Raw genomic sequence first — 22309 nt, 5'->3', positions numbered from 1 at the left:
GGACTACAGGCATCAGCCACCAAGGCCAGCCCTGGCTCTTGTTTGTATATCAACAGTTGCACCTTCCAAACGGCAAATGTATGTGGGTTTCCTTCCAGGCGTGGTGGCTCACGCCTATAATCCCAGCACTTTGGGAGGCTGAGGCAGGTGGATCACCTGAGGTCAAGAGTTTGAAACCAGCCTGGCCAACTTGGTGAAACCCTCTCTCTACTAAAAACACAAAAATTAGCCGGGCATGGTGGTGTGCACCTGTAGTCCCAGCTACTCAAGAGACTGAGGCAGGAGAATCGCTTGAATTCAGGAGGTGGAGGTTGCAGTGAGCCAAGATCGTGCCACTGCACTTCAGCCTGGGTGACAGAGTGAGACTCGGTCTCAAAAAATAAATAAATCAAGAGGGAACAGGCATCAAAACAGTCCCATATCACCTCCAGCTCTATACCTGTGGCATGCAAATATTAAACTCCAGAAGCGTTTTTACTTCCTCTCTCTCCTATTCCTTCTTTACCCAGACACACACACACACACACACACACACACACACACGCATGTATACACATGCCTCCCTATATAAATACACATGCACACAGACCTACCCACACCATAGCTTAGCTGGTAGGTGTGTGATAAAGCAGTTCTACATAATCAGATAGGATATTCATTGAGATAATTTGATCATCTGATGGGCTAATAAAGAAAAACACAAGTTTGGATTAAGACATTATTGAAATAAACATAAACATCACAGTGAAACCTCAACTTTGGTTTCTAACAATGCTTCCACATTAAAAAAGTCAAGTCATTTATAGCTGGAAATGTGCTATATTTAAAAAATCAATTCATATATAAATACATACATATATATATATATATAAATCTGCCCTCAAAATGGCTAAAATTTAAAGAACTAACAATACCTTATGTTTATGAGAAAGAGAAGCAAGAGAAAATTTCTCATATATTTTCAAGGGGAGTATAGAAAGATACAACCAATTTGGGAAAAAGTCTAGCAGTTTCTTATGAAAGGAAACAGTCACCTACCCTATGATCTAGCAATGGCACTCCTAGGTATGTTCTGGAGAGAAATGAAAAATATGTCCATGGAAGAATTGTCACAACTGTTTACAGCAACTACAGATAGAACAGCCAAACACTAGAAATAACTTGAGCGCCCAGCAATGGAAGAAAGGGTAAACTGTGGAATATTAATACAGAAGAACGTTATTCAGCAATAAAAAGAAACAAACTACTACTGATACAGTGGTATCAGTACTGAATGATACGGGATAAATGGATGAATCTGGGCCTGGCGTGGTAGCTCACGTATGTAATCCCAGCACTCTGGGGGGCCGAGGAGGGTGGATCCCCTGAGGTCAGGAGCTGGAGACCAGCCTGGCAAACATGGTGAAACCCTGTCTCTACTGAAAATACAAAAATTGGCCAGGTGTGGTGGTGGCTACCTGTAATCCCAACTACTCGGGAGGCTGAGGCAGGAGAATCGCTTGAACCTAGAAGGCAGAGGTTGCAGTGAGCAGAGATCACGCCACTGCCCTCCAGCCTGGGCAACAGAGTGAGGCTGTCTCAAAAAACAAAAACAAACAAACACAAAAAGGCCGGGCACGGTGGCTCATGCCTGTAATCCCAGCACTTTGGGAAGCTGAGGCGGGTGGATCACCTGAGGTCAGGAGTTCGAGACCAGCCTGGCCAGCGTGGGGAAACCCTGTCTCTACTAAAAAACACAAAAAATATTAGCCAGGCATGGTGGCGGGCGCCTGTAATCCCTGTAATCCCAGATACTTGGGAGGCTGAAGCAGGAGAATGGCGTGAACCCGGGAGGTGGAGCTTGCAGTGAGCCGAGATCACACCATTGCACTCCAGCCTGGGTGACAGAGCGAGACTCTGTCTCAAAATAAACAAATAAATAAACAAACAAACAAACAAAGCAAGAACAAATGGATGGATCTCAAAAAACCCACGGTAAATAAAATAAACCAGAGTACCAGAGTACATACTGTCAATTTATATGAAGTTCTAAAAATGACAGAAGACTAATCTGCAGTAGAAAATAATCAGAACAGTGGTTGCCCTGAAGAGTAGAGGCAGGGATTTACTAGGAAGGGAATGAGGGACCCTTCTGGAATGATGGAAATATTCGGCACCTTGATAGGCTTTTGAGCTGCGCATGTGTATGCCTAGGTTAGCACTTAATATTTGTGAATTTCCTGGTATGTAAATTTCCCTAAGAGGAAAAATAAGCATTAAGTAAATATGGAACATTAATTAATGAGATACATGCTGAAGTATTTATTTAGGGGCAAGGGCACTGATACCTGAGACATACTTTAAAATGCAGAGTATGATTAATGGATGGATAGAAGGATGAATAAATGAGTAGGTAATAAGGCAAGTATAATAAAATGTTAATTATAGAGCCTAAGGGATGTGTATGGGTATCCACTGCAAAATTTTTTCCATTTCTTTGTATGACTAACATTTTTGTGAGATAAACTGAAAAATAAAAACCTATTACAGTCCCATAATACTATCTGTCGGTTTAAAATTAGTTTTCTGAGTCTTTGTATAAGCAAAGAGGAAGTAGAAAGCTTTTTATTTTTTGAGACAAGGTCTTGCTCTGTCACCCAGGCTGGAGTACACTGACACGATCGTGGCTCACTGCAGTCTCCAATGCCTGGGCTTGAGCGGTATTGTCACCTCAGCCTCCCAAGAAGCTGGGACCACGGGTGCCTGCCACCATGCCCAGATAATTTTTAAATTTTGTGTAGAGACGAGGTCTCCCTATGTTTTCCAGGCTGGTCTTGAACTCCTGGGCTCAAGCAATCCTCCTGCCTTGGCTTCCCAAAGTGTTAGGATTACAGCCGTGAGCCACTGTGCCTGTCTAGAAGCTTTTTTTAAAAGAAAGAAAAATATTAAACTTTTACAAGTTCAAATACCAAATAAATACTGATATTTCACACTTAGAGCAAAGAAAGCCCTCACTCTATGCCAAAAGGAGAAAAAAGCCATCTCATTATGCTTTATGAATCCAATCATACCTGAATGTTTTACATGTAACCTCATCCTTCCCTTCCCCAACTCACCAGTTGCTGGGTTCAAACATGTTTCTCTTTTTATATAAACAGTTTGCCAAATATTAATGCGCTCTGAACACACAAGCCAGAAGATTCCCTCAATCCTACCTGGGTGTAAACCCAAATCCCACTCTGTTCTATTTGACCTCCCTAAGAGCTCATGAGAGTTATTTGTGGGAGCTTCTTATCTCTTCCACACATCTGGATCCCATGCAGTATCAAGTACCAAGCTTCCCTCAACAAAGATGCTCAAGGTTGCTTTTCATGGTTCAAGGGCAAACAGGAACCACACATGGGGTGTTTTTGTCTTTGTTCATGAAAATTACCAGGCCCATGAAAAGCCCCTTATTTACATTGGTAAAATGCTATGAGGACCAACGTTGTGTGAAATTATAATGTAATCCTCTAAGTCATAAAGCAGCACAGTTGAGGGGTCAAGTCCAGGCTGTCTCCTACATAACAGTAGACTCTTCCAATTAATGTGCAACTTTGGGAAAGTCGTTTAACTTCTTTGCACCTCACAGTCCTCTTCTATAAAGGGAGGATCATATTTATGCTGCATGCGATTGATATGAAGATTAAATAAGATGATCTGTCAAGCTCCTTTGCATACTGTCTGGCATGTAAGAAGCACCCAGCACATTTTGCTAATCGTCATTGTTAGTTTTACGTGTCCAGGTGAATGAGGCTGAGACTGCCTATCTCTATTGTATCAATTTAACATTAAGTACAGCAGACAAATCAATATTGACAATTCCAAGAATTTAATAAATCACAGTTATCTAAACAAACTTCACTCCCGGGGTCTTAAAGTCAACATACAAAAACAGCACCACTTTAAATACAGCTTTCAGGATTGCAGAAGCTGCCTGTTTTCCTTGCAATGTGTGTCCATGGTGGGTTCTAAAGTCTCAGGGAGGGAAGGGACAGGGAAGTCACTTGTCCAGAACCTGAGAGGACACCCTCAGCAGTCTTTTTGCTCCTTCTCAACATCCTCAAGGGCAGAGAAATGGGCCATTGGACAGAGGGTCATGATCCATCCTCGACATTTTAGCTAGGCAGGCAGAACGAGCCCTCCAAAGACATCCACGCCCTCATCCCTGGAACCTGCCAATACGTTGTGTTAAAAAGGGACTGCAGAGGTCATTAGGGCTATGGATTTCAAGATAAAGAGATTATCCTGAATGAGGCCCTAAAAGCAGGGAACTTTCTCCAGCCGTAGCCAGAGAGACATCACAGATGGGTAAGTCAGAGCAACTGGACATGCAGGAGCCCTGGATGCACTCTTGCTGGCTTGGCAATGGAAGGGGCAAGGTGACAAGGAATGCAGGTGGCCTCACGGAGGTCAGAAAGGCTTCTGGCCAAGACAACAAAGCAAGAGGGACTCGGTCCTGAATTGGCAAGGAACTGAATTCTAACAACTTGGTTGAGTTTGGTAATGAATTCTTCTCCAGAGCCTCCAAAAAGGAACATGGCCCAGCTGATTGTTTGTTTGTTTGTTTGTTTGTTTTGAGACAAGGTCTTGTTCTGTTGCTCAGGTTGGAGTGCAGTTATGTGATCATGGCTCACTGCAGCTTCAACCTCCCAGGCTCAAGCGATCCTCCCACCTCAGTCTCTTGAGTAGCTGGGACCACAGTGTACCATCATGCCTGGCTAATTTTTTTTATTATTTGTTGAGATGAAGTCCTGCTATATTGCACAGGGTAGTCTTAAATGCCTGGGCTCAAGCAATGTCCCCACCTTGGCTTCCCAAAGTTTTGAGATTGCAGGTGTGAGCCACCACACCCGGCCCTGATGCTTTGCTTTTGACCTTGTGAGACCCCAACCAGAGACTTGGCTGAACCATGCTGTCTATACCCAAGCTTCTGACCCATGTAAATAATGAGACAATAATCGGTGGCTAAATTGCTCCATTTGTGGCAGTTTGTTAAGGTAGCAATGGAAAACTAATGCAATGAAAATATCAGAAGTTCCCTAACATGTTTCCCTTTTTTCCCTCTCGATCAAATACTCTCTGGAATTGAACCATCTTTCACAAACAAGACTTTGAGGCTACCCCTTTAGGATTTCCTCCTTCTGATTAGCTCAGTTTAGCTATTCTAGGGCTGAGCTTGTCATGACCAGGGACAATGTGGTTTCTGTCACAGGGATAGGTGGGCACAGAGGAGTGCCAGTCCAGCCCAACACCAGCAAACATCATGAATGGGTAACAGTATCACATGGATAAGCAAAGCATACAACACCAGGAGACCTGATTTCAAGCTCTCCTTTGAATGTGTCTGGCATCTAGGGTCAACCACAATCATCTGAGTATGGTCAGATCAGCTCATGATACAGTAAGATTATGCCCCAATCTGCTTTCTAGAAATCACGCCTTCATCAAGGCAGTCCAACATCACTCTGGCGGTTCTGGTAGCCAAGCCACACTTTCAACTTTTTACTGGATTAATGTTACAGTCACCTAAAAGAGCTAAGTCTTTTTCCCATGGATTAAAATAAAATTAACCCATTCTATGCTGCAACTTTGTTACTGCCATAGTTACTGCCTACAGAGGGTTATTATTTTTTTGATCTAAATTTGAATCTAACTTTTGCAAGCCCTCACCTTACTTTTCTTTTATAAGAAATTATAATCAATGTCCTCACCTAATCATTAATAAAATATGATTAATTATAAAGAATAAATTATTAATAATTAAACAACTAAGATAATAGCAAATGTTACTTAAAATGTTAAGATACAAAGTACACATGCTTTAATTCTCTCTGTTAATATACATCTCCCTTGGAATACACTTCTTATTGACTCCTCTGTGAGGGAAGAGATTTAAGCCATAATTGTGGTGCAAGGAAACCACACCACAACCACACTCAAATAATGTCAGAATAAAAAGGAAGAGAGTGAACGTCATTCATTGAGACTGGGCTACTAATGGCTGTTCTTGAAATCAGAAGTCTTGCCATGCGTAGCAACTCATGCCTGTAATCCCGGTACTTTGGGAGGCTGAGGTGGGTGGATCACCTGAGGTCAGAAGTTCGAGACCAGCCTGGCGAACATGGTAAAACCCTGTCTCTACAAAAAATACAAAAACTAGCCAGGTGAGGTGGTGTGCACCTGTAGTCCCAGCTACTCGGGAGGGTGAGGCAAGAGAATCGCTTGAACTCAGGAGGCAGAGGTTGCAGTGAGCCGAGATCATGCCACTGCACTCCAGCCTGGGTGACAGAGCAAGACTCTGTCTCAAAAAAAAAAAAAAAATCATAAATCTTACGGATAGGACTTACTTTATGGATTCGGGACAACTTTAATAAAAGTGTTCAGCGCTCTTCATTCAGCTCTGCCAAAATGACGTTAAAACTCTTTCCCCCAATACAAATTCAATCATTTTCCTATTCAAATTCTGAGCTCAAGATAGTACATCTAAGAAAATAAAAGTGTTTATCTGACTTGGAACTAGCTGAGACTTTTCTCATTAAATGTATGCCTCTCTATCCTTGTGGGAGTACAGATTAAAACAAGACAAACAAAATGATAAAACAATCTCTGGTAAACTCAATTCTCACTTCCAAGGTATCTTTCCCTAAGCTAACTGCTACTTCCCCAAATTCCAAAAGATCTTGCTAGTTCTCACATTTGAGTGTCCTTATATATTTCATATAAAAGTAGGAGTTCAAAATATGGATGAACAGATGAAATCCACATTTGATCATCTTATCTTCCCATCCAGTTTAAGGAATATAAAACAGCTTGACCTAATTCTTCCATCGTTATTATTCAGAAATTCCCAGTGACGATGAAAATCACTAAAGCACCAGTATTGTCCAGTCTGTGCTGTAGCTACTTTAAATATCTGATCAACTAGGGCCTCTTCTACTTAATTTGCAACTTTTAGGAACCCTGAGTGATTGAATGCACACTTATGCTCCTTGAAACAAGACTTCTGTGTCCCACTGTGCGTAACTCCTTGAAATATCTAGAAGTCAACATTACTGGCCACTGTGGTGGCTCACACCTATAATCCCAGCACTTTGGGAGGCTGAGGTGGGTGGGTCACCTGAGGTCAGGAGTTTGAGACCAGGCTGGCCCGTCTCTACTAAATCCGAGATGGGGTGAAACCCCATCTCTACTAAAAACACAAAAATTAGCCAGGCGTCGTGGCATATGCCTATAATCCCAGCTACTAGGGAGGCTGAGGCAGGAGAATCTCTTGAACCCAGGAGGCAGAGGTTGCAGTGAGCTGAAAGGTCGCCACTGCACTCCAGCCTGGGCGACAGAGCGAGACTCTGTCTCAAAAACAAAAATAAAAACAAAAACATTACCAACAACCAGTAGCTGAACTTGTTTTTAGTCATACAATAGTGGGTTTCATCTGAATCAAGAGACTCATGCCTAATTACATAAAAACTACCATCTAGATGTCCTTCTCACTTTAGGCATTTATTTTTCCACTTATTTTCCAAAAGGATTGTAAACCTTCCGAGGTGAGAATTGCAAAATAATCAAGCTTATGCAAAAAATATAATGCCCCCTCCCCGACAGACCACCTCTTTTTGTCCAACAAGTATTTAGCACACTGTCTTCATACAGCAGACGCTAAGATTTAGGAACTTGATTTCAAGAGCAGAAAAGAGGTCAGCTACAGATGAAGGAAGTGAGGGTGTATAGCAACCATGGAAAGGAGGATAAAGGAAATGTTCTAGAGGAGACGATTTGAACTGGGAAGAGCAGGAGACAGTGGGAAAGGCATTCAAAGACAGGTGTGGAGGTCGTAAAGGCCGGGCTTAGTCATCCAGGCTTCACGCTTTGGGCAAAAGGGACATACTTCGCATTATTCTGCAGGACAGGAACGTGAATTAAATGGTGCTTGAAGACAGACAACATGGAAGAGAGTTTTGAGTTGAAAGAACAAATTAAAACTGAGATGAAGACAATGCTGTCTTTAGCAAGGACCCAAGAGGGCTAAGGTAGACATGGAGTGGAAATCAGAAGAAATGAATGAATACTATGTCTAAGCTATGAGAGAGAAACAAGGATGCTACCTTAACCTGTGGCAAGGTTATTGGCCTTAAAATAACTGAGTGATTCACTCCCTTCCTCCATTATTTATCTACTTTTTGGCCAAAGCCCAGAAATCGAGAAGGTTCAAGCTTCTCTGCAGCTTTCAGTTCAGTTCCTTGGCAGGAGACTGATGGCAGGACACTTCATCACACTTCTCCTTCCCTTAGACATGAGGTTGGATGGAGTCCCGTATGACTCCACCAAGCCATCAGTGACCCCTTCAGCTTCTGTTCGAGACCCTGCCCAAATGTCACCTGTCTCCCCTCTCTGGGGCCCACTGAACTGGATTCTTTTGCTCCCAAATGAGATGGAAATTGCAGGAGAGCAAGCAACTCCTCCCTTCCTCTATTCCCCAACAGATGCAGTGGCAAGGCTTGTCAGGTGTTTCCACAGTGCTCCTCCCTCATCAGCATGGGGGCTTCCCGGATTGTTCAAATGGCCCTGGGCCCTAGAGCTGGTGGGGTGCATTTGCCTGAGAGAGGCGGAGAAATCTCAGAGGGGCCATGCTGAGCCCTGGGGAGGACAACTGGGAGGCCATTCAAGTCGGGTGGGTGGAGGGTGGGGGGGGGGCGGTCCCTAACTAACATTTCATTACATAAACGCAGAAGGGACTAAGGTGACATCCCATCCCAGCTTTCTTTTACTTCATTTGGTTACTAATAGATATGTTCCAACAAAAATTAGAGCACAGCCGAAAAGCCAGCAAGACTTCTGAAAGTGGCTTTTGGCAGGGGTTTCAGAGGCTACATGTTCCCCCTACAGGTGTGAATCCCAGCTCTGGAAGGAACACAGCACACTCAATGGACCTGAACATCAGAAAAGCCATAGCCCACGATTCCTTCCTCATCTGGAAGGAAAACAGTTATTCTGGTGATGGTGGGTGTCCTTGAGGTTGTCCCCAAGGATCCTTGTCATGGCTCCAGTTTGGTGGAATTTTGGTAAATTGATGCAAGAACTCCATGCGTTTTTCCAAATGTAACTTCAGTAGCTCGGTTCCAAAAAGCAGTCCATGCTGCACCACCGTCTTGTGTGTGCAAATCTCGATTCACAGTTCTTAGGGGTTAGGGTCTGTGTTAGTTTCCTATTGCTGCCATAACAAATTATCAAACAACTCAGTGGTTGGAAGCAACACACACTTAAAATCTTACAGTTCTGGAGGTCGGAAGTCCAAAATCAGTTTCACTGGGCTAAAGCCAAGATGTCAGCAAGCCTGCATTCCTTCTGGAGGCTCTAGGGTAAAATTGGCTTCCTTGCCCTTTCTGGCTTCTAGAAGCCACCTGCATTCCTTGGCTCCTGGCCCCTTTCTCTATCTGCAAAGCTATCTGTGTAGCATCTTCAGTCTCTCCCTGACTTGGACCTGTTGCTTCTATTAGCACATCTCCTCTGACTTTGACCTTCCTGCTTCCCTCTTGTGATTGATTACAATGGGCCCAGCTGGATGATAATTCAGGCTAATCTTCCCATCTCAAGATCCTTAACAGAATCACTTGGCCAAAGTCTTTAGCCACGTAAAGTCACATACAGGTTCCAGGGATCAGAATATGAACATTCTGGGGGCCATTATTCTACTACCACGATGTCTGCATGGCCAGTGGGCCAAATTACCTTAGGTCACCTGGCCTGGGTTTCCTCATCTCCAGAACAAGGAAGATCAACTTGATCCCCAAGATCCTTCTGGCACTAACATTTGCTATATAAGTTTGTCTATGAGATTCCTACTGCACGGATTTTAAGGGAGGGAAGGGACGTAAGCAGACACTTAGATTTCGAGTCTGGTTAACAGAGAAGCAGGAATGCTGGGCTGCAGAAGGAAGGAAAAAGAGTTTGAGGTAAACCTGGAGTGCTGAAGTGGAGGTGTCTACCAGTTTGCTGGACATAAAGAGATGGAGCTATGACATCAACTAAAGATGCGAAAGCCTGAGTCATCCATCCAGAGGGGCTTAATTCCCAGAATTTGCAAAGATTAATAAGTTCTGAAAAGGGTAAATGAAAGAAAGAAAAGGACTAGGCATGGTGGCTCCCACCTGTAATCCCAGTACTGTGGGAGGCCTAGGTGGGCGGACTGTCTGAGGTCAGGAGTTCAAGACCAGCCTGGCCAACATGGTGAAACCCCAACTCTACTAAAATGCAAAAATTAGCCAGGTGTGGTAGCATGCACCTGTAACCCCAGCTACTAGGGAGGCCGAGGCAGGAGAATCGTTTCAACCTGGGAGGCAGAGGTTGCAGTGAGCCGAGATTGCACCACTGCACTCCAGGCTGGGGGACACAGTGAGACTCTGTCAAAAAAAAAAAAAAAAAAAAAAAAAGAGAGAGAGAGAGAAATGCAGACAGACAGACAGAAAGAAAGATGAGCAAATGTTTGCAGACGGACTTGAATCTAAAAGTAAGAGGAGCTGGCGGATGAAACAAGAGGCTTGATCAGAGAAGGTGGAGTCATCTTACACATGCTAACTCAGCTGTTTAGGGGAACTTATCCTGAAGCCCTTTCTAAAGTGGTTAGTTGCCTCAAATTTTGCCTATTTACAAGTTAGATTTATTTTTTAAATAATGGTTTTCTTAATTCAGGGTATGCTATTGGGTTACGCTGTAGAATTTCTTTTTAAAGAACAGTTATTTCATACAATTCATTGGTCGAGTACTGAAATGTAATTTCACTTATTTATTTATTTGAGATAGAGTTTCATTCTGTTGCCCAGGCTGGAGTGCAGTGGTGCGATCTCCACTCACTACAACCTCTGCCTCCCGAGTTCACGCAATTGTCCTGCCTCAGCCTCCCGAGTAGCTGGGATTACAGCCGCCCGCTACCACGCTTGGCTACGCTTTGTATCTTTAGTAGAGATGAGGGTTCACCATGTTGGCCAGGCTGGTCTTGAACTCCTGACCTCAAGTGATCCACCCACCTCAGCTTCCCAAAGTGCTGGGATTACAGGCACAAGCTACTGTGCCTGGCCTGAAACTTGATTTCTAAAATACATTTAAAATATATTCAGTTCTGTGTTTCCTGGAGTATAATAATTTAGCTAGAACTGTTGTCTTTATGAGTCCTAAAGTCATATTTGGTGATATTAAGTGAAAACGATTTGTGCAAAATCTTCTCTACAACTTGATCAAACTATAACAGCATTACTGATATGTATAATTTCCACTAAACATGTTTCACAAAAAGTACACAAGGTATTTGTCATCACAGGACAAACTCCTCTCTCTAAATCTCTGAAATACGCTTTATTCACCTTTTTATTCATGATACAGCATTATACATACCTGCTGTCTATTCAGCTTATTTCCATATGTTTTCTTGGTAAGTAGTGTTTATTAAAAGTAGGAAATTAATATTTACTAAAAATTCCAAATTAGTATTTGCCAGCAATAATAAAGATGCACAGTTAGATTTACTGAGATGTCTGTAATTTGGTTAAAATAAAGAATTGATTAAAACTGAGAAAGTGGCCGGGCACAGTGGCTCATGCCTGTAATCCCAGCACTTTCGGAGGCCAAGGCGGGTGGATCACAAGGTCAGGAGATCGAGACCATTCTGGCTAACACAGTGAAACTAAAAATAAAAAAAAAAATAGCCGGGCGTGGTGGTGGGCACCTGTAGTCCCAGCTACTCGGGAGGCTGAGGCAGGAGAATGGTATGAACCCAGGAGGCGGAGCTTGCAGTGAGCTGAGATCGCACCACTGCACCCCAGCCTGGGCAACAGAACAAGACTCTGTCTCAAAAAAAAAAAAAAAAAAAAAAAAAAAAAAAAAAAATTAAACAAACAAAAAAACTGAGAAAGTATTAATACTTGAAAGCTATTTGTTTAGAAATGCATGCACTATTTTCCTTCTTTTGGTTTGGATGTTAAGGTAACAACCTGTAAGTTACAAAGTATTATAGACAAGTACAAATAAGATACAAAAATAATTCATGAAGTCATTTCAAAGACTTTTTCAGAAATTCCCTAGACGTTACTGTTGCTCCTGCATAAAGCCCTCACACCTGGCTTGCAAGGAAGCCCAGCGGCCTCTGTGAGTCCAGCTCCTGCGGTTTCCCAGGATGTGAGCCCATGAATTTTATTTAGAAGTCATGCTCTCAATACAATGTCAGCATAAGTTAGGCTTGTTGGATGATCCTCCTGATACCTTACATGGCTTCGTGGTCTTTCAACAGACCCCAGTGTTCTAATAACTGAAGTTTGAGTTTGGCAAAGAATAGATCTCTTAGAGAAGAGAGAGAGCCAATCATTCGCCTCAAATATTATAACAGATTGCAGCTTTTCTGAGATGAGCAAAAAGCTAGCGCATCGTCACAAAACACCTCGCACTGTCAGCACTGGGTTTGCCTCAAACACCTGCTAGATATCCAGCGACAAAATAAACATCATCCAATAAGATGTCTGAGCATGAAGTTCTTAACCTAGCTCTGACCTTCCTTTTGGCGCATTTGGCGCATAAGTAAGAGTGCTGGGCTTCAAAACCACATCCCTAAAGACTACATCTGCACAGCTTACTGCTCTTCTACGACAGCCCTCTCTACTGAACCCAGCCTCATTACAGTTTTGTAAAAGAGGTGAAGAAAATCAAAATGGTTCAATGCTTTTGAACAATGGTTTTTGAAAAATTTCCAGAAAATAGATTCGATACTATAAATGCTCCAGAGCAACTGAGAGGAAACACTTAATAAAAATAGTCATAGTCTAGAGCTAGTTCAAATTCATGATGAACAAAGCCAACCCTCACTGTGACAACTGACTGTGGCATTGGAAATCACTTTGTCGATTCGAAGCAGCTACGGGAAGAGAGTCTGAAGCCAAACCTCCAATTTTATCTTGAATATATACAAAGCAAAGTAATGCCAAGAAATTTTGCAGATGCTAGTTTCATTAGATGACATAAAGACTCATTTAATCAAAAAGGTGTCATTTAGTTCTAGCAATCTAGCTGGACTACTACAGTATATGATTTCCGTCTGTTTGAGGTCTCTAAGCAGTTTTACTAAAGTAATTCCCAAATCCTGTTGGTGCGTAATATGTATGTGCAATGCTTGTTCAAAGAATGATTCAAACAACCGATTCTACACAAAAGCAAAATTCTTACAAATTAGCTTTTGGGGAAGGTAAACATTGAACTTTTCTTCTTAAAATGCAAGCCAATGATGATGATTAAAGGTGGCGTTATGGTGTAGGTATTAGCTATGGCTGATGCTTACCTATTCAGCACCATCTGAGCACCAACTGTATGCATAACAACCTACAACCCACTGTGGGATATGCAAAGTGAAATCACATGTGGCATTTGTCTTCATCGTGTACATGATCCAGGAGAGCAGAGAACACATGAATTTTAAAACTACGTCATACTATAGCAAGTGAACGTTAAGGTGCTTTGAAGAACTCAGTGAGTTGGGACTGACCTTCTAATGTCAAAGGAGAAGTTGTCCATCCCCTTAAAAATGCTGCTAGCTCAAAATCCAGATGCCAGGTAGTGAGACCTGATTTCTAAAAGAGCTCCTGGGCTCAAGGCTTTAAAAAGCCATCCTTACAGTAGATAACAACAAAGGAAGTAATCCAAGGGGTAAACTATGCCAAGATACTTGATCTCCCACTCCAACCATACCCTAAACTAAGCCACTGCTAGCCATGGCAGAAACCTCTTCTCATGTTGACCATTTCCCTCCCATTTCGCCTAATATTCCATTCCTGAGAGGCGGACTTTTAGCAGCAAGAGCTGCTAAAAACGTGGTCTTAGACCTAAACCTGTTATATATATAGATATTGAATATCTATATATATAGAAGACATGTCTTCCTTTCTCTATTTCAGAAATGCATGAATTTAATATTTCCATATATTGGTATTTCAAGTGCAAAACGAAAAATTCAACTTGCTCTTTAAAATTAACGGCCTTGCTGAAGTGCAAATATCATTCTCTAAAATAGCCGATTCAAAAAAGCAGTAGGGTATTAATAAAAGAAGCTACAATGCAACACTGATGATCTAATGTCCTAAACATTCGTTTCCTACACGAAGAGATATATAGGTCTTTTTGTATTTTGTAGCTGTCCGCTCTTCCATGATAGGCATTACTAAAATTATACACAATTCATAACGGTCATATTCTACCATGGCCATAGAAGCAGCAATGCATTTGAGATATACCAGGAAATGATACTGCAAGTACCAGAATATGAAAACCTTCAACTCAACATGTAGGCAACAAACTCAACCCAACAGACTGTTGGCAGAGCCCTTCCTCCCCGTAGCAACATCGTGGTGGAAGCCCGGGCGTCTCTGCTCCCAGGCACCCTGAGCGGGTTAGCCGAGGAAAGGGGGTTCCAGCAAGGAGACCCTCGGATGCAGCACTCCTCGTTTCTTTGGCCTGCAGAGCCGACTTTGCAGGACACACACCCTTCTGAGGGGACAGGCCTCGGGCTCGGAATCCCGGGGTTCTGCAGGGCTGCAGGGAGCTCCCTCGCAGAGACCTGAGCCCCCAGCAAGAGTCCAGGCAGCGGTGCCCTGGGTGAATGCAGAGGCTCATCTGCGGGCCTCAGTGGCCCTTTTGAAAACGCCAGCAACAGAGGAGCCCTCGACGCTGTCCCCACAAAAATGTGCCAAGCAAGCTTCAGGGTGGGTGTGGGGGACTCCCCTCAAAAAACGCTGATTTTAAAAACAAAAGACAGGCTCGTGGCCATTCTCAGAGGCGACCACGTTACTCCCAGGGCTGGAAAGCAGATTTGTGGAGGCCAAAGACGAGACAAAAGGCACGAGCTGGCGACAAACAGACCTGGAAAGGATTTTTTTTTTTTTTTTTTTTTTTTTTGGTGAGCGATGAGGGCCTCCCAGTTCAATTCTTTCACCCCTTCCAGAGAAGATTCCTGGGCCGCTGAGCAAATAAATCCCTTATGGTCTGGAAGAGACGTCAGATAGGCAGGGGGAGAGAACCCCCCAAACTTTCCCAAACTGCGGCAGGCTAGTGGCTGGTGGCGGGCAGTGGCCGCGGACCTCGGGGTCCCGGGACACAGGGGGCACCCCGGGGCGTCAGCCGCCCCCTCCCGCCACAACAAAAGGCCCCAGCGCAGCCCAGGAGCTGGGGCTTCCCAGACCGGAGCCCGGCGTGGGGAGCCGGGAGCGCGACCGGGCGGCGCGCCCTGGGCGGCCCCTCTGTCCGCGGCGGCATGGGAGACAGAGCCGCGTGTCCGAGGCGCGGCATAAAAGGAGCCCCCGCCGCAGCGGCCACAGCAGCTGGAGCTGCCCGCGCCCCTGCCCGACCCAGCCCCCGATCCCCGGCCCCCGAAGCCTCCGCCCGGGTCACCCCCACGTCCCCGGCCCGCGCCGCCCCCTCGGGAGCGCGTTGCGGGTGCTGCAGGCCCGGAGGCTCCCGATGCGGCTCGGGCTGCGTCGCCACCACGCGGCCCGGGACCCTCCCGCCGCCGCCGCCGCCTCCGCGCCAGGCCCGGCGCGACACAAAGCCCCCAGCCCCGCCGCCGCCCACCGACCTTGGGCTCCGGCGCCGGGCTCCCGCAGCGTCTTGGTCACCGCCTTCCAGACGTGGCAGCCCAGCAGGCACAGCAGCAGCGCCGCGGACCTGCTCATCTCCGCCGCGGGGCCGGCGGCGGCTCGGGCTCGCCGAGAGCGGGCCGGGCGGCGGCGCGTCACGGGCGGCCGGGCGCCGCGCCCCCCTCCATGTCGCTGGCTCCGCGCGCCGGGCCCGCCGCCCGATTGGCCCGGCCCCGCCGCCCCGGCCGCTCCCTCCCGCGCCCCGCGCCGGGTTTCCCCGAAGAGCCGCGGCGGCGGCGGCTGCTGCTCCGCCAGCTCCTTAACCCCTTCCTGCCCCGCCCGCCGCCGCCGCCGCCGCTGCCCGCGCCCAGGCCCCGGGCCCGTGGTGCCACCTGGCGGCTGCCGCGCTGAGGGAGCCCCCGCCCGGCGGCACGGCCCCGGCGCGCCCCATCCCCGCAGCCCCGCAGAAGAGCCAGACCTGCCTTTCAGGGCGGAGCCCTTTTCATCACACCAAGTCACCCGACGGGCCGCAGGAGACATTGTATCCGGGTGTGACCCCCCCTCCTACCGGCTGCCATCCTAATCTAGTTGTGTCCCCCCAACGTAGATTTCACACCCAGTGTTAAAGATCCGCAAGAACACTCCCTAAGCCAGTCTAGACTGCAGTAGGCCTGCAGTACCTACGTGTTGGCGGGTGGACAGCTTCAGGTGGAATGGTACTTGGATGGTTCTAGGGGTTAGGGTGGGGAGGAAATGCACATCTTTTGAGGCCCTAGGTGCTTTAAAAATTTCTGTCCTATTAAAGAAAAAAGATTATTCCATGACACGTGTGAAAGCACAGCAAAGAAGACCCTCTTTGGAACCATCGCAATAGGTACAGGCCCTACCGTGGAATTCTGCAGTGGGGGAGAAAGGTTGGGTTCAACTCTGAATACAGCAGCAACAAGTGGGGATTTATAACCGAGGACCAGGGTGGGAGGCAGGGAATGAAAAATTATAAGAGGAAACATCAGGGGGAAGGAGGGTTCTAACAGGATTCTTGAAAGTCAGACATCCCCTGGCAGGGCTGGGCAGGACAGGGTGGATGGGGAAGCTGATCAGATATCCAGGGTGGAAGGTTCTTGGTAAACTGACTTACCAGGGTTCTTCCTGAAAGCAGATTTTACAAGGAAGGGCACAACTGGGCCTAGAAGAAGGTTCCGGAGCCTGACTGTAGTTCGGTCAAGCAGAGACTCTTTGTCCATCTTTACAATACATGATCTAAGAGGTAGTTAGCATTATGCCCATTCACAGATGAGAAAAGGGGCTAAGGAGGGTTAAGGAATTTGTCCAAAAGTGCATACCTGGTCAGTGGCAGAGCCAAAATTCTAATAAAACAGTCAGTCTGACCCCAAAATTTAAACTCTTCACAAAAACCTCCAGACTTGGCTGGATGTGATGGTTCATGCCTATAATCCCAACACTTTGGGAGGCTGAGGCAGGTGGATGGCCTAAGTTCAGGAGTTAAGAGACCAGCTGGGGCAACATGGTGAAACCCTCTCTCTACCAAAAATACAGAAAATTAACCAGGCATGGTGGCCCATGCCTGTGGTCCCAACTACTCAGGAGGCTGAGGTGGGAGGATCACTTGAACCTGGGAGTAGGGAGGTTGCAGTGAGCCAAGATCGTGCCACTGCACTCTAGCCTAGATGACCGACTGAGACCCCGTCTCAAAAAAAAAAAAAAAAAAATCAAAAAATCAAACCACCAAAAAAACCACACACAAAACCAAACCAAACCTCTAGACTTTCCTTGAGCCTAGGGACCCCCTCCATTCCAACCTCAACTTTTCTTTCTCTCAACCCACTCCTGTCTGTATGCCTTCCACACTACCTTCATGTCCACCTGTCCCTCTCCACCTTCTCTTCCAACTAGCACTGTGGTGACCTTCCAACTTCCACTGGAGACTTAGGAAAATCCACTCCAGACCTAGGAAAATCCACTCCACACTGCTTCCAGAACACCAGGCCAGAAGGAGGGTTATTACTGTAATTTCATTAATTGAACATTTAGACATGGCAGGCACCATACCAAAAAAAGAATGAAGGATGGCACTTGCCCAGTTGGCTTATAAAAGACAAATGACTGTGAGACATGAGAAAAACTAGGACGTACAGAAGCCCATATGGGTTTTATAGTCACCCTTAGGACCAATGCTGCAATTTGCGCAAATCACGCAACTGCACGGGGTGGCAGGTAGTCAGGAAGGCAGAAAGAAATAGGGACTGCTGGATTCCCTCCTTCTTCTGACTCCTGCATCAAAGCCTAATATATGGCATCAAAGTTCCTAATATATGGCACTCACTGAACTGGAGCTATTTCCTCATAACGACTTATTTGGTAGGTATCATTGTTTCCATTTCACAGATGAACAAACCGAGGCTTGGTGCCATTAAACAACTTGCCCAAAATACAAAGATCTGATAAGTGTAAATCCCCTATACCATTTTACTTCTGAGAATAAATTTTATGCAAATGATTCAAATTACCTCTAGGAGTGTCCAAATTGTTTGAACAACCTGCTCTAATCCCAGTGAGGTGCAAATCTAGTGAATACTATGGTGCCAGTGTTCATTTCCTGGTGTTGACAGTGTACTACAGTTATATAAGATGTTACAATTGGGGGAAGCTGGGGGAAGGGTATATGTGACCTCTCTGTACTATTTTTGTAACTTTTTATGAGTCTATAATTATTTCAGATAGAAATATTTAAAATAGAAAAAAAATCCCATTCTATGCCATTTTTCTAAGTCTTATTGCTCACTCAAAACACTGGTGTTTGTGATCTTAGTATAGAGTCCAGAACGTTTCAGGGTGGAAGAAATCTTAAACTGAATCAAGTTGGGTTCACAATCTTAACTGTATCAAGCTTGTCCAACCTGCCTTATTTTGTTGTTGTTGTTCTGTTTTGTTTTAGACTTTTAGCAGCCTAAAGCCATCATTTTTAGTTTCCATCTCTAGTGATAAGTGGAAAAGAGGGATGAGGAAGGGGCTTTACTGGCTCAACCAAAAATAGAAACGAAGAACCCATGACTGTATTCCCTCCCTTGCACACCCCTGCGAGATGCTCAGGTCTGATGGAGGTGGTTGTTATCGTGTATAACAATACTTTCCAGGACGAATTGGAACTTTAGGAGAAGTTTATGTACCCTCATAGCAACACTGAGTCTTATCTAAACAGTTTCAGAAACACCGCTGCCATCCCATTTTGCAGATGTGCTTGTGAAACAGAAAGAGGTTAAACAATTTGCACAGTACATTCTGCAGGCCAGTCTCAAAGCCAAAAACAGGGCCGGGGCCCCAGAAAGTATTATCACCCGGGTATTTTCCAGTTACCTGGGTGGGAGGCTGTAAGGAACACAGATTCTGCTACATCACTCAAACTAACATACTTGCATATCATGTAGCCAGAATTATGTAAGAATTAAATAATCATACATCCTTTACAGGAATAAAAAATATGTTTTACCTTTTCTCATGTTCCGATCGTGATCATCAGACACCCACTCAGTAACTCAGGGGAAAAAATTACTTGTGGAGGAGTATTTGCAGAACAATGGAAGTTAGAAGTGTTCTTTCCCTCTAGAACTTTTCCTGTTGCTCTTACTAAAATCTCACATTGTTTGACTAGAGATGAATTATGACTGTACTTACTTGAAATTGCTTAGAAGTTGCTTGACTGTGCAGCATTTGATTTCAATTTTCCAGGCCTGTGCCAAAAAAAGAAAAAGAAAAAGAAAAAAAGTCATGCCATATACAGAACTTTTCCTGTCTGAATTTTCCAGAGACCTTCATTTCAGGGGCTCTGTGTCAAGGTTTCTTAGCCCAAGATTACTTATTCTATTGGAATCTTTCCTGATGTTGGTCCCATGTAGTGGATTTTTTTTTTTTTTTTTTTTTTTTGAGACAGAGTTTCACTCTTTTTGCCCAGGCTGGAGCACAATGGCGCAATCTCAGCTCACTGCAACCTCCGCATCCCGGGTTCAAACGATTCTCCTGCGTCAGCCTCCTGAGTAGCTGGGATTACAAGCATGCCCCACCACGCCCAGCTAATTTTGTATTTTTAGTAGAGATGAGGTTTCTTCATGTTAGTCAGGCTGGTCTTGAACTCCCAACCTCAGGTGATCTGCCCGCCTTGGCCTCCCAAAGTGCTGGGATTACAGACATGAGCCACTGCGTCCAGCCCCGTGGTGGAATTTTAATTGTCTGGGTTTTCTTGGAGAGGTATTGTTCTTCCTTCTTCCCTTTCTTCCCCCAGCCCCTGCCCCCTAGTCTGCCCCTGAGTGAGAAGCTTCCAGTAAACAACAGAATTTTATGAGATTGGACAGGTCAGGAAGTATGTCATGGTCATTGCTACTTCTGTTTGCTGGCACTTTTTAAGTTAGATAGAATGTAGCCACAGACACAAATTGTTAACAGCCCAGCATTTTTTTTTTGAAGCTATCCGCATCTATATAAAAAAGAAAAAACAAACCAAAAAATAAGGTAACAAAATTACTGTCAAGGGACTGATGTGTATAAGTGATCCGGAACCCTCCTCTTTTTCCTCTGTGTGGTTCAGCCCTCATATTTCAATCTCTGTGACTTTCCAACAAGCTCTTTCTTTCAAAACCATCTTTCGTTTTTTTTCCTACAACCTCCCTTCTCGCGTACAGGTTTTCAGCCAGGAGAGGCTTTTTTTTTTTTTTTTTTGAGGCTGAGTCTCGCTCTGTCACCCAGGCTGAAGTGCAGTGCCGTGATCTCGGCTCACTGCAACCTCCACCTCCCAGGTTCAAGAGATTCTCCTGCCTCAGCCTTCCTAGTAGCTGGGATTACAGGCGTGCAGCACCACACCCAGCTAATTTTTACGTATTTTTAGTAGAGATGGGGTTTCCCCATGTTGGCCAAGCTGGTCTCGAACTCCTGACTTCAAGTGATCCACCCACCTCAGCCTCCCAAAGTGCTAGGATTACAGGCGTAAGCCACAGTGCCCGTCCCAGGAGAGGCATCTTATTCAGGAAATAATTCTGAATTATTTGGGAGATGCTGAGAGTGTACATCAGCCTGCAGGATTGAATTTCAGATTATGCCATTTGGTCCTGTGATTTCAGATCCCCTGTCTTAGAGTTCTACTTTGTGCATCCTCTAATAACTCAAGGAGTCTGGGACACATCCCAGGCAGTTGATCAATAGGTTTGGCTTTTGGAAAGAGTATTCAGAGGCTAGTGGCTAATGGAGAATTCAGTTGCTCAGCAATTCATTTTAAACCAATATGCTCTTTTGGCAAGCCCATTCCATTAGAGCAAGTAGAAGTTTCCAGCCCTATTCTTTGCTGACCCATTGAATTTTTTAAATTTATTTTTTATTTTATTTTTTGAGACGGCGTCTTGTTCTGTCACCCAGGCTGGAGTGCAGTGGCACAATCTCGGCTCATCGCAATCTCTGTTTCCTGGGCTCAAGCGGTTTTCCTGCTCAGTCTCCTAAGTAACTGGGATTACAGGCACGTGCCACCACGCCTGGCTAATTTTTTGTAATTTTAGTAGAGCTAGGGTTTCACCATGTTGGTCAGGCTGGTCTCGAACTCCTGACCTCAAGTGATCCACCCATTGCGGCCTCCCAAAGTGCTGGGATTACAGGTGTGAGCCACCATGCCCAGCCAGTTAACCCACTGAATTTACTGTCATATAGACAAAAAGTGCAAGGCAAGACAGTAAGCGTCCATGTTCTTGCTGGAAAATGTCTATCTGTGACTACTGCATCTACCTTCAGAAATGCACAAAGGGACATGAAGCAAGGCAGAGAATAGAAAGGGTTTTTTTTGTTTTTCTTTCCGTTTTTTTTTTTTTCCATAGAAAAAAGAGTTAGGGAAAAGAGAGGAAGATAATGGAGAAAATGGAGAAGGTAATTAGCATCAGTTGAACTTTTGTTGTGTGGCTGACCATACCTGAACCAGGGGGAAGGTTTCAGAAATTCCGCTGATCTCTGATCAATTTTCAAGTTCGATCTTTGCATGGTACTTTCTTTTTTTCTTTTCCTTTCTTTTCATTTCTTCTGTTTAATTATAATGCTTTTGACTCAAAGCTGCCTACTGTCAGAACCTTTCTCTTAATATCCTAGTCCTGTTTAATACTAAACAAAGAGAATCCTCCATTGGAGTCCCCATAAAAATGGAAATGGGGGTGAAGAGATGATTTTTCTGGGCAAATTATACAATAGGTTTAGATGCATTTACTTTGAATACATATGGCCCTAGGAGAGCCATTTGTGTATAAAATGAGTCTTAACCAGGAGTGCTTTCGCTGCTGGTGTCATTTTCTACTAGCTTCCCCCTCGCCTGTTTTTTGAGACAGGGTCTTACTCTGTCACCTAGGCTGGAGTGCAGTGGTATAATCATAGCTCACTAGAACCTCAAACTCCTGGGCTCAAGCGATCCTCCCACTTCAGCCTCCCAAGTAACTGGGACTATAGGTGTATACCACCACACCCAGCTAATTAAAAAAAAAATCTGTAGACATGAGAGTCTTGCTATTTTGCCTAGGCTGGACTTGAACTAGTGGCCTCAAGCAATCCTCCTTCCTTGGCCTCCCAAAATGCTGGGATTAGAGGTGTGAACTGCCAGACCTGGCCTACAATCTTTTCTTTAGACTGAGACTTTAGTGGACAAGAGG

General features: G+C 44.9%; 1 protein-coding gene across 1 annotated transcript in view; it reads right to left on the bottom strand.

The window, feature by feature from the left end:
- FAM171A1 (family with sequence similarity 171 member A1) overlaps nt 1-15938 on the bottom strand; it is a 160225-nt gene extending 144287 nt beyond the window's left edge. Inside the window, exon 1 of the mRNA XM_003257677.2 lies at nt 15623-15938. Within this exon, the coding sequence (XP_003257725.2) occupies nt 15623-15719 (97 nt within the window). The 5' untranslated portion in view covers nt 15720-15938. The remainder of the gene's footprint in view (nt 1-15622) is intronic.
- Between the last annotated feature and the right edge of the window lie 6371 nt (nt 15939-22309).

Source organism: Nomascus leucogenys, chromosome 9 (genome assembly GCF_006542625.1).
Source record: "Nomascus leucogenys isolate Asia chromosome 9, Asia_NLE_v1, whole genome shotgun sequence".
Classification (NCBI taxonomy): Eukaryota; Metazoa; Chordata; class Mammalia; order Primates; family Hylobatidae; genus Nomascus; species Nomascus leucogenys.
Note: the sequence above shows the minus strand (reverse complement) of the source record. Positions and strands in the feature narration are given on the sequence as shown.